Source organism: Prionailurus bengalensis, chromosome D4, assembly GCF_016509475.1.
Source record: "Prionailurus bengalensis isolate Pbe53 chromosome D4, Fcat_Pben_1.1_paternal_pri, whole genome shotgun sequence".
Lineage (NCBI taxonomy): Eukaryota > Metazoa > Chordata > Mammalia > Carnivora > Felidae > Prionailurus > Prionailurus bengalensis.
Genome location: NC_057359.1, coordinates 62,602,047 through 62,614,999, shown reverse-complemented (window position 1 = coordinate 62,614,999; position 12,953 = coordinate 62,602,047). Strand labels below are relative to the sequence as shown.

Sequence of the window (12,953 nt, the reverse complement as noted above, 5' to 3'; positions counted from 1 at the left end):
GGGAGATCCATTTTGGACATGTTCACCTTGAGATGTATATAGGATGTTCAAAGGAAATGTTGAAAAAGCTGTTAGCCAGGAATCTGAAGTTTAGGGGACATGTCTGGCTAGCAATAAATCTTTCCTCTTCTGATCCAGTCTCATAACTTTTAATGTCATGTAATACCATATAATGCTGCTGACTCCCAAATGTTTAGGATGGATTCAAGGCAGATTGTGGTAGTATGGCTCTGCTGCCAGGGAAGGGAAAGGTGGGTATTTGAGTCAGCTTTGTCTCTGATCTTAGAACAGGAATGGTTTTAGTCCCTGTGTTTGAGTCTCTGCTCATAAACTGAGGTTCATATGATTGTCAATTTTACTGTTTTATATCTGGTAAGCTGTAGAGGCAAATTTGGATCAAGGTCTCAGGTCCACACCTGGGGTTCTTTTCTCCACTCCACCAGCCAGTCTTTAGCAAGGCTATCTTTCAAAGAACCACTCTCCTTGCTTCCTCAACCCTTTCTAGGCATTCAATTTCTCCCTTAGCTTCCCTGGGCCCACTTAATTTCAGCAGTAGGAATCTTAGTGCTGAGCTATTGAAATATGAGGGAAAATCCTCGACTAAGACTGTTAGGTTCCAGCTACTAGGTGTACTTTGCCCTTGGTCAAGTGATTCTTAACTTCCATCCAGGTTAACGTCCTCAGGAATTCTGTGGTTCTAGCAGCTTGAAACTTTTCCCTTTCCCAATTCAGTTCAACTTCTGTTCTTTGAATGTGGCTGCAGGTCTGGGGAATCGTGGTCTAGCGAAGGGAGAAAAGGCATGCTCTCAGGCAGCTGTAACTAGGATGACACCCCCAACATGCACGCCCAGCAAGTTCAGGGCTGGACTTAGGGCCAAGCTTTGTCCCCGGAGCCTGCGCTCTCCTCCCTGGGCTTCCCGGGTAGCGGGGGGCTTCCGGCGGGCCCCCTCCTCCCGGGGGCGGGGCCTACCTCTCCCACTCCCGCCTCCCCGGCTGCGCGCGGCTGCGGGCCGCGGTCACGTGAGCGCGGCGCGGCGGGGGAGGGGCCCTGATTTCCGGGCGGCGGAAGGAGACGCGGCCGCGTGAGGACGAGGCGATTTGAAAACACGCTCTGGGAGCTAGAGGCTGAGGCCGGTGGCGCACGCCGTCACCTCGTGGGCTTCTGTTCGGACGCTCCTCTCCTCTGTCTCCGCGCCCCGGTCCCGGCGGGCCTTCAGGTGAGCGGCCGCCGCCCGTCGGGCCGGGCCCTCCCGGGGCGTGGGACGGCGCGCGGGGCCGTCGCCCCCCGGTCAGCGGCCCAGGCGGGCCGGGCCGGCTGTGGCCGGTCTGCGCGTCCGGAGGTTGTCCCGCGGCGCCGCGGCGGAGCGGGGCCTGCGTGCGGAGCTGGGCTGTGCGGGGGCGGGGCGCCCCGCGGGCGTTTGAAGCGCCTCAAGTGACTGGGCGGGTTCGCGCGGTTTCGCGTCCCGGAGACTTTTAGGCCGGGGTGTGTAGGTTGGGCCCCACTTCCCCGACTGTGGCCCTGATCGCCGTCCGTGGGAGTAGAAGGCACGGTAGTTTCTACAGCCCGCCGGCTCTTCACTTGTGGGATGCTGGACCGAAGTGGGGCGGTGGGGATGAGTGGGCGTCTCCTACTCGGCCCCGTCGCCGTCCAGGTGTGGGGGTTTAGCAGTCTTGGCGGAGCAGAGTGGGTTCGGCGGCTGTCTGGAGGCGCCCCTGTGTGGGGCATTTACTTTCTGGGAAGTCTGGTGTCTCCGATTGTCCCCCTCAGGAGAGTTGGGAGGAACTCGTGAGAGTAAGGGGTTGGCGGGGAAATTACCAAAGGTCGACTGCAGTGTGCATTTTTATTTATTTTTCTATCTTTTGGAAAAGAAGCTGGAAATTAAGGTGGTAGACAAAGTAGCTGAAAATCGATTAGGTCGAAATTCTGACACGCTGGAATCTTCCTTTTGTTGAAATTAGAAGACCTGCGGCTGGGATGTATGAAATTCACTTCTAAAACTTTAGGGGCTCACCCGCGTAGGAGGTCCAGTGATGTGAGATTTCAACCCCTGACGCCTGAGTTTCTAGCTACTATTCAGTGTTGGCTGCTGTAAAAGTGTCTTATTCAGAATATTTGCTGTGTTATGAAAATCTTTATTTTTGTTTTATTTACTTATTTTTAAAGATTTAATTTTATGTAATCTTCACACCCATGATGGGGCTTGAAATTGGAACCCTGAGATCCAGGATCCAGAGTTATATGCTCTACCGACTAAGCCAGCCAGGTGCCCTCGAAAATCTTTATTTAACTAAAAAAAAAAAAAAAAAAATTTTTTTAAAAAGTTTATTTACTTTGAGAGAGGGAGAGAAAGCGTAAGCAGGTGTGGGGCTGAGAGAGAGAGAGAGAGAATGAGAATTTCAAGCAGACTCCCTGCTGATGGTGAAGCTTGAACTCACAAACCTGAGATCATTACCTAAGTGGAAATTAAGAGTCAGAGGCTTAACTGACTGAGCCACCCAGGCATCCCCTTTATTATTTTTTTTAAGTTTATTTATTTTGAGAGAGAGAGAGAGAGAGAGAGACAGAATCCCAAGCATTCTCCGAGCTGCCAGTGTGGAGCCCATTGTGGGACTTGATCCCATGAGTAGCCAAAATCCAGAATCTGAGCTTAACTGACTGAGTCAGCCAGGTGCCCCTGAAAATCTTTATTTTATTTTATTTTATTTTATTTTATTTTATTTTATTTTATTTTATTTTATTTTATTTTATTTTATTTTATTTTATTTTAATTATTTTATTTTTAAAAATTTTTTTAACATTTATTTATTTTTGAGACAGAGAGAGACAGAGCATGAGTGGGGGGGGGGGCAGAGAGAGAGGGAGACACAGAATCTGAAACAGGCTCCAGGCTCTGAGCTGTCAGCACAGAGCCCGACGCGGGGCTCAAACTCACAGACCGCGAGATCACCACCTGAGCCGAAGTCAGATGCTTAACTGACAGAGCCACCCAGGTGCCCCTGAAAATCTTTATTTTAATGTGAAAGTAACAAATTGGTAATAGGACTTTAAAAATTCCTAGTATATAAATGGTCTTTGTGTACCATAAAATAATATTATTAGCTTTAAAAGTCAAGGAAGGGCCATCAGCCCTCTTAGTTTCTAATAGGGAAATTACTGTGACTAATATAAAGTGATGCATAATATGGTATAAGCTTGACTGACTGTATGTTGGACACAGGTCAGGTAGTTAGTGGCTAAAGATAGCCCAGAGGATTGGTGAGTGGGGGTTAATTCATTTTTTGTCTCATACCGTTTATTTTCATCTCTAGTACTAGCTAATGATAAAATTGTAGGGAAAGTTCACAAAGAGTGCTTGCTTAATTAAAAACTTTTTGTATTAAAAGAGGCCAGGTGAGGGGCACCTGGGTGGCTCAGTTATTTGAGCCCCCGACTTCAACTCAGGTCATGATCTCTTGGTCCATGAGTTCAAGCCCCACTTTGGGCTCTGTGCTGACAGCCTGGAGCCTGCTTTGGATTTTGTTTCTCTCTCTCTGCCCCTCCCCACTTGTGCGTGTCCCCCTCTCCCTCCCTCTCCCTCTCACTCCCTCTCTCTCCCTCCCCCCCTTCTCCTCCTCAAAAAAGTAAATATTAAAAAAAAAATTTTTTTTAAATAAAAAGGCCAGGTGAGTATTCTTTTTAGGTTTTGCTTATCTGTTTTTTAAAACTAGAATAACTAGAGGTGTGGGTGGGGTGAAAACTTGGAATTGGTATAAATGAAATAAGTTAAGCCATTTTGCCACTCAGGTTTCCAGTCCTCACCTTAATTCCAGTATGTGTAACATAAAGCTGATTTTGCAGAGCTCTGTTTTGTAAGTCCCTCTTCAACTCCCTAACACAGGACTGACAAATCTTTCTGAGGCTCATCTTTAATTTAGTGCCACCTTCCTCAGTTGGTTTTGTGAGAATTGAATGCCAGTGTACATAATGTATCTCATATTGTGCTTGATAATGTTTTGGTCCTAAGAGTTTGAGGAAAATGTACGTGTTGTTATACGTATTGAACAGTGCCAGGTGCAGTTCTCAGTGTTTTACAAATAGGAACTCATTTGCTCCTTATTAATCCTATCCTGTAACAATTATATGAGGTAAGTATTATTATTATCATCCCTGTTTTGATAAAACAGATAAAAACTGAGGCACAGTTTTAACTACAGCTAGAAAGTGGCAGTCTGAATAAGAACTGAATCAGTCTGGCTCTAGAATCTGCTTTTAACCTATGTTGCCAAATCCTACCTAGCTTAAGGGGCTCTAATGTGGTAAAACCTTGCAATCATGTGAATTTGGATGTATTGTTATAGGGAATTGGCTTCTGGATTCCTGGAACTTGAGCTGCTTGGTCTTGCACAAGCCATTTTATTTCACAATAATGTAAACCTTCATTTTATTCACATTTTTTGTGAAGTCACATTGTTGTGACTTCTAAAAAAATTTCTGGACATAGCATAGTTATGATAGACGAGACGTTTTATTTCAGAGGTACTTACCTGTTCTAGTGGGTGTATAGTGGTGAGCAGAATTCATTATTTTTGTAGCATGTGGAAAAGTTTTCAAGAAGGGTTGAGCTGATTCCAGGTATAGGAGGCTATATTTTAGATAGATGTTAGCTTATGAGAAGATAAAGCTGGAGGGGAAGTTAGGAAGGACGTGAAATGTCAAGCTATGGAGTTTTTACTGTAAGGGAGTGGAGGAACAGCTGAAAACTCCTGAGCCAAATCTGTGTTTAGAAAGATCTCTCTCGTGATTCTAGCAAATGGACTGGGGAGTAGACACTAGAAACGAGGCAAGCATACTGATGGGGAAACTAATAACAGTCTGGGGTAGAAGTAAAGGATTTAAGAGGTGGCCTGGGAATGGGTAGGAGGCACAGATCAGAATTTTTGTGTGGGAAGTTTTGGATGTAAACTGAAAGAATGATGAAGAGGGGGAAGTACAAAATGACATATTTGTGCCCAGGTTATGTATTACAACAGTGGCCTAGCTGGTTTTTGTTCCTTACTCCTCTGTTATACTATACTCCCTTTTATACGGCTTTTATTTCCTGGTTTGGATACTGTTTTCTGTTTAGTCTGAACCTATCCTGGTGTTCAAAATGCTGATACTTCATTTTTGCCCATACCAGGCTTATTCTCTACCCCTGAATCATATGGTGTTTTCCTTACTCAATGAAATGCCCATTAACTCTCCTTGCTACCTATCTCTGAATCCTACACATTTTTCAAGCACCAGTTTAGATTCATGAAACCTTTTCTGGCTGTTAAAGCCTGCGTTAGATGAAAACATTAGTCTTCAGACTTAGTTTTGTTTCGTTAGTAGAGGTTCCTCAGGGACTTTGGGGGGCCAGGAACAGATATAAGGTATATTTAGCAATCTGTGTGCCACCCCCTCCCCCAGCCACCCACCCCAAACCTGGACCTGGTTATTTCAAAAGGTTTCCATTCCACCGCTAAAAACGCTTGACAGATTTGTGGCAGGGTTGTTGCCTTATTGTTGATGACTTCTCTTTATATGTGTCTTGACTAAGGTGTACCTGTTGGTAAAGGTATTCTCCATTTAATACTTTGATCCTGTGGCACAGTCACTGTTGGCCTTGAATCTTGATTAGCTTTGAAATAAATTTTAGAGTAATATAAATGTTGGAAAATACCTTCTTTATTCTTTTATAGGTTATTTTCTTTATCCATTTTTAAAATTCTTTTCATTATAGCACTCAAGAATGACCAAAAAAAGAAAACGCCAAGATGATTTTCAAAAAGTAAAACTAAAAGTGGGTAAAAAGAAACCCAAATTAGAAAATGCTACTGTTACAAACTTTAAAACGAAGACTATACATCTGCCTGAGCAACTCAAAGAAGATGGAACTCTTCCAACGAACAATAGAAAACTTAATATAAAGGTAAATCATAAATACTGTTTTGATAAAGTAAGATTTTTCTTTGAAATCATCTAGAATGTTTTTTGTGAAAAGTTGTATTGATTCTCAGGGTTTATTGACGGCCTAAGTTCGGTGTTTGTCCATTAATCAAATCTGAGTTGCCACTGCAGCTTTCCCATCTCCTCCAGAAAGACTTGCTCAACTAAATGCACAGTGATTTGTTATATACCTATTTGATGTGTTAATATATGATCTGGAAGAAATTCTGTTTAACTTTTCAATGTAACAATTTTTTGATGTGACAGTTTTCTAGCTGTTTTTATAGTTCATGAAGATCTTTTCTTACTGATTTTTTTTTTTTTTTTTTAAGAGAGAAAGTATACGAACTGGGGGGAGGGAGGGAGAATCTTAAGCAGGCTCCTCACCCAGTGCAGAGCCCGAAGATCTTGTCTTACTCATTTTGAACCCACATAGCTTACAGGTTCTCAGTAAATGTGTGAAGTTAATTCAAGTTTGAGCAATAGTTTTGTTTAAAATTTTAACAGCTTTATTGAAATGTAATTTATGCATAATAAAATCAACCCATTTAAAGTGTGCAATTCTGTAACTTTTAATGTATTTATAGTTATGCTATTATCCCCACAATCTAATTTTAGAACAGTTTTATCATGCCAGAAAGAAACCCTATATCTATTACAGGTCACTCCCCATTCTTCTCCCCTAGCTCTAGGCAGCCATTAATCTGCTTTTTGTCTGTGTAGATATGCTTATTCTGGTCATTTCATATAAATGGAATAATATGATATGTGGTCTTTCGTTACTGGTCTTTTAGTTAATATGTTTTTGAGGTTCATCTGTGTTACAGCGTATCTGTGAGAACAGTACTTCATTTCTCTGTACTGTTGAATAGAGTTTCAGTGCATGGTTAATGTCACATTTTATCACTCATCAGTCGATGGACATTTGGTTGCCACTTTTTGACTCCCATGTGTAAAGCTGTTATGAGCATTTGTGAACCAGTTTTTGTGAAGATCAAGATTTTCTAGTTTTGCTTTTAAGTTCTGAAGTTAAATAAAATTGAAAAGGTACTTGAAGTTACTTTTTTTCCCCACAGATGGTATAAAGTATTCCACAAATAAAATTGTCAAATGTTATACTCAGAATACACACATATCCTGAAAGACTATTTAAAATAAGGAGAATGCATTTGTTAAATTAAGAGTATATAAACGTACCTACCATATGTTTGGTACATAGTAGGTTTTTCAGTAGTGATGATGATTGTTGTCACTTTAAATGATAGCCTACATGCAGGTTAATTTCAGAAAGAAGATTCTGAGCAAGAGTTATGTAATGTTTTTATTAAGCTAAATATATTTTAAAGATAAAACAATCTTAGTAAAAGCTAAATAACATTTCAAAAATACTTACTGAAGTAGTTTCCTCAAGGAGAGTTAATTTATTAGCATAGTTTTAGTTAGCATGTTTATTTGAAAATGTTATAATATAGCTAAATCCTGTATTTTTATTTTTAGGATTTGCTGTCACAGATGCATCACTACAATGCTGGGGTTAAACAAAGTGCTCTTCTTGGACTTAAAGACCTTTTGTCTCAATACCCATTTATAATTGATGCACACCTTTCAAACATATTAAGTGAAGTGACTGCTGTGTTTACAGATAAAGATGCTAATGTACGATTAGCAGCAGTTCAACTTCTTCAATTCCTGGCCCCCAAAATACGAGCTGAACAAATTTCTCCATTTTTTCCTTTGGTAAGTGCCCATCTCTCTAGTGCCATGACTCACATTACTGAAGGAATTCAGGAGGACTCTTTAAAAGTTTTGGACATTCTGCTGGAACAGTACCCAGCCTTAATTACTGGCCGTAGCAGTATATTGCTTAAGAATTTTGTAGAACTTATTTCTCATCAGCAGCTGTCCAAAGGACTGGTAAATAGAGACAGATCCCAGTCCTGGATACTTTCTGTAAATCCTAATCGGAGACTCACTTCTCAGCAGTGGAGGCTGAAAGTCTTAGTGAGACTCAGTAAATTCCTTCAGGCCTTGGCAGATGGATCCAGTAGGTTGAGAGAAAGTGAAGGACTTCAGGAACAAAAAGAAAATCCCCATGCCACTAGCAACTCCATTTTTATCAACTGGAAGGAACATGCCAACGACCAGCAGCACATCCAGGTTTATGAAAATGGGGGTTCACAGCCAAATGTCAGTTCACAGTTCAGGCTACGGTAAGAAGGATTTCAGTTATGTCCACACTCAGTTTTCCTATATTGAATTTTAACTGCTGATCATTGATGGCTAATTGTGGGGAGACATGAAGTTGTCTTTTATAGTTTTCATATAGTTACTCATGATTTGATTTTATTTACTGATGGGAGGAGTCATCTGAAAGTATTAATTTGTTCATTTCTTACAAAGCCTAATGAGAAATAAAACTTGATGGTCTTTTTTGGCTTTGTCATCTTAGAATTTTATTTTCTTACTAGTCTTGATCAATGTAATTGTCAATTCAGGGAACTTCATTTTACTGGTACTTTACATTTAATATTTAAATTAAACAGGGAGTGATATTTTTTAATCATTAATTTTTATTTTTCATTCTTACCTTTCCTTATTAGGTACCTGGTTGGAGGACTAGGCAGTGTGGATGAAGGCCTGTCATCTACTGAAAACTTGAAAGGATTTATTGAGATAATAATTCCATTGCTAATTGAATGCTGGATTGAAGCTGTGCCTCCACAGCTAGCTGCTTCTGTTGGAAATGGTATAGAAAGAGAACCTCTGCAGGTTATGCAGCAAGTTCTTAATATTATTTCCCTTCTGTGGAAACTCTCCAAACAACATGATGAAACTCATAAATTGGTGAGAACTTAATGGATTCTTTATTTTCTAAGTAATGCCTTTTATCATAAATGGGCAGGTTAGAAATTTACTAATTGATTGCTACTAATTGATTATGCATTTTCCAAAATAATTCTAGTGGTGTAACTATAAGCTTGTTTCTTATTTTAGCCCCAAAATGCAAGTTAAGATAGTCTTGTGAGGTGATTCTGAAATTTGTTTGTTTGTTTATTTAAGACAGCACAAGTGGGAGAGAGGGGCAGAAAGATTTTTTTTTGCGCGCACACGAGGGGTGGGGGGAGGGAGGGAGAATATCTTAAATAGGCTCCATGCTCAGCTTGATCCTGTGGCCCTGGGATCCTGACCTGAGCCGAAATCAAGAGGCAAGATGCTCAACTGACTGAGCCACTCGTGTGCCCCACTCTGAATATTTTTAATTTAAGTGAAATGTGTAACTGAATGAGCTTGTTTTCATTTGCTTTTATTAGATGTAATCACAGTAGTGTTACCATGTATTGTTTATGGCAGATTGATTACGTAGGAGCATTCTAGTTTCTGGAGGCCTCTTATGGGATTAAAAAAGTTGCTTATTAAGGAGTTTCTTCCAGTGTATGCCACATTGTCAATTTTAGCAGAAATGGACCACAGTAAAGATCTTATAACTAACCTGTGATTTAGAGAAGAAATTACTTACAGACTTGATTAGTGCATGCTGTTTTGTTTTCTCTTGGCAAGGGATATAAGATCAGAACACATTTCTAAAAGTCACCTTTCACTGTAGGTAAGCTGTAGTTCTAGGTATGGTCTGCGTGAAATTAACCTAAGATTCTAAGTTGTGTAGTAGTTTTTTTACTAGAAAAGATGATAGTAAAGACGAGTTTCGTGATGATTTATCTGCTGTGTGGGGGAGAGTTGAATATTGGCAGCCTTTTGAAGTGCTGTGGTATAGAGGATATAATGTATAGTCCATGGTGTAAGTAAGGAAGAACAAGATCTAAGATTAATTGGTATTAAATTAATATGATAGCACACTTAAAGGGCAGCTGCAGGAACAATACTTTAAAGCTTAAAGTACCTGGTTTATAGAATTTCTGCAAGGATTTTTGACTAGGCAGGTGTGAATCCTTGAAGTTGCCTGCATGTGTATAAAACTGACAAAGCAGTTTTTTGGTTTTGTTCAATTTTTATTTCAAGCTGGAATTTAGAATGAGTTAATAGACTCCATAAAATAAGATGAAGGATAAACTGGGGCACCTGGGTGGCGCAGTCGGTTAAGCGTCCGACTTCAGCCAGGTCACGATCTCGCGGTCCATGAATTCGAGCCCCGCGTCAGGCTCTGGGCTGATGGCTCGGAGCCTGGAGCCTGTTTCTGATTCTGTGTCTCCCTCTCTCTCTGCCCCTCCCCCGTTCATGCTCTGTCTCTCTCTGTCCCAAAAATAAAAAAATAAAAAAATAAAAAATAATTAAAAAAAAAAATTAAAAAAAAAAAAAAAGATGAAGGATAAACTAAAAAGAGTATTCAATGATCCTGAAAAGCATTGTGGAATCATACTAAGGTGTGTGTTTCTTGTAAGAGCTTGCTCTAGCACTATTAACCCATTATCCTTCATCTGTAGGGTTGTTACATGAATTGCTTTTTCAAATAGGATGGTATTTTATTGACTACAGTTTTGAGCCTGTCTCATGATTCATTGCATACATTGGCAAGAAATTGATCAGGGTTGGGGGTAAAGTGTATAATTTTATGAAAGCAAAGCTTACTGTCCTTTATGGCAATTAACCTATGGTGTAAGCTAGTGACTAACAATGCATACAGGTTTTTGGTAAAGCATGTTATTTGCATTCTTGAATGGATTTATCTGAAGATGGGATAGAAAGTAAAAGTCACGATATCAACATAAACCTTAAGTACCAGTCTTTCCTTCATTTTTAGAAAACTAAGAAAAATTCTAAGCATTTTGGTGTTTGGTGACACACAGGCACTAATTGTTAATCCTTTAGTAATAGTGTTTGTAACCAGATAGAATGGTAGGACCAAATGCAAATTCATTAATTATGCTAATTTTATATTATGCACTATTCAGATAATACTGTGAAAAGATCTAAACACTGCTTTAATTTTATGGATATTTCAAGTTGTATGCCTTAGAACTATTCTGTGCTATTATAATACGACTGTTAACAGTTCATTAACGTAGGACACTATATTCAGAAGACTGTTTTGTATAGATTGTTGAACGCTATGTAGAATACTGAACTGGGATACTATTTAAAATTCAAATAAATTGAAGAAAGTTTAATTTGAATAGAAATAGTATTTAAAAGCATACACTGGTAGAATTCTCTAATTTACCTTGGCAAATTGGTTATGTTGAATTGTAATAACTGGATAAGATAAGATCTATTATTTTGTTAAAAAATTTTTTTTAATGTTTATTTTTGAGAGAAAGAGCATGAGTGGGGGAGGGGCAGAGAGGGAGACACAGAATCTGAAGCAGGCTCCAGGCTCTGAGCTGTCAGCACAGAGCCCGGTGGGGAGCTTGAACCCATGGACCACAAGATCGTGACATGAGCTGAAGTCAGAGCTTAACTGACTGAGCCATTCCAGGCGCCCCAAGATTCATTATTTTAGAGACAAAGCATGAATATGTATGCGAGCTGTACAAGGTGACATTAAAATGCATTAATTTATTTTTTGTTACCATTATGTTTGTCTCACTCATCTTCAGTTATAGCTTAGTAGTTAAGATACTGGATAACCTATAACAGCTCAAACTTTAAAAGAGGAATGAAATGGCATTCCTTGGTCTTAAATGCAAATTGTGTCCCACAACCTAAATTGTAGCTCTTTTCTCTCAGAAAATGTGAAGGTCTTCTGGAGCACCTGGGTGGTTCAGTTGGTTTAGCATCTGACTCTTGATTTTGGCTCAGGTCATGATCCTAGAGTCATGAGATTGAGCCCCGCATTGGGCTCCATGTTGAGTATGGAGCCTGCTTAAGATTCTTTATCTTTCCCTCTGTCCTTCTACCCTGCTTGTGCGTGCACTGGCTCGCTCTATAAAATTAAAGAAAAGGCGGGGAAGGGGGGCACCTGGGTGGCTCACTTGGCTGAGGGTCCTTCTTTGGTTCAGGTCATGATCTCACGGTTCGCGGGTTCGAGCCCCATATCGGGCTCTGTGCTGACAGCTCAGAGCCAGGAGCCTGCTTCGGATTCTGTGTCTTCCTGTCTCTCTGCCCCTCCCCCACTCACGCTCTGACTCTCTCACTCAAAAATAAATATACATTAAAAAAAATTCAACAGAAAAAATGTATAGGGCTTCTATTGATAAATTGGTATCTAGATTAGGTGCAGTCTTGGGACACTTGCTTGCTTTTAGGTTTTGCTAAATGTATTTATTTGCTGCATAGTTGAGAAACTTCATTTTAATCCAGGTTTTATTATTTATTAAAGTTTATTTATTTAGAGACAATGTGCACACATGCATGAGCAGGGAAAGGGCAGAGTGAGAGGGAGAGAGAGAATCCCAGTCAGACTCCATGCTCAGCATGGAGCCTGACATGGGTCTTGACTGTGAGATCGTGTCCTGAGCTGAAATCACAAATCGGATGTTCAACCAGCTGAGCCACCCAGGTGCCCCTTAGCTTTGTATTTTAATGCTTGCTATTTTTAGTTTATATACTTCATTGCCCACGTCTTTTTTCCCATGAAGATTGGAATTTGTACAACGTGATGCAATTATGCATCAGGATTTGTTGAGCATCTATAAATATGGCTGTTTAAGTTAATTAAGATTCAGTTCCTTAGTCACACTGCTGTATTTCAAGTGCTCAATAGCTACATGTGGCTAGTGGCTGTGGTATTAGAAAACACAGATGAGTAATAATTCCATCACTGCAGAAAGGTCTGTTGAATAATGTTGCTGTACAGAGTCTCAGGTGTTGTTCTAGGCTTGGGGAACATAGAGATGAACATGACTGACAAGGTTGCTTGCCCTCCCAGTACTTAACTTTTGGTGGGATTGGTGGTTGGTAAACAAATATATAATGTCAATACTAAAAAGAAAGATGAAAGTTAAGCAGGGTAAAGAGAACATGTGCTGGAACAGAGTGAGTGGGAGCTGTATTTTATTATGATGATGATGATGATGATGATGATGATGATGAAGGTTACTTATTTATT

General features: G+C 40.3%; 1 protein-coding gene across 1 annotated transcript in view; it reads left to right on the top strand.

The window, feature by feature from the left end:
• The first annotated feature begins 1,014 nt into the window (after positions 1 to 1,014).
• Positions 1,015 to 12,953, top strand: part of TEX10 (testis expressed 10) — a 59,091-nt gene continuing 47,152 nt past the window's right edge. Inside the window, exons 1-4 of the mRNA XM_043567059.1 lie at positions 1,015 to 1,217; positions 5,745 to 5,933; positions 7,448 to 8,160; positions 8,551 to 8,794. Of these exons, the coding sequence (XP_043422994.1) occupies positions 5,754 to 5,933; positions 7,448 to 8,160; positions 8,551 to 8,794 (1,137 nt within the window). The 5' untranslated portion in view covers positions 1,015 to 1,217; positions 5,745 to 5,753. The remainder of the gene's footprint in view (positions 1,218 to 5,744; positions 5,934 to 7,447; positions 8,161 to 8,550; positions 8,795 to 12,953) is intronic.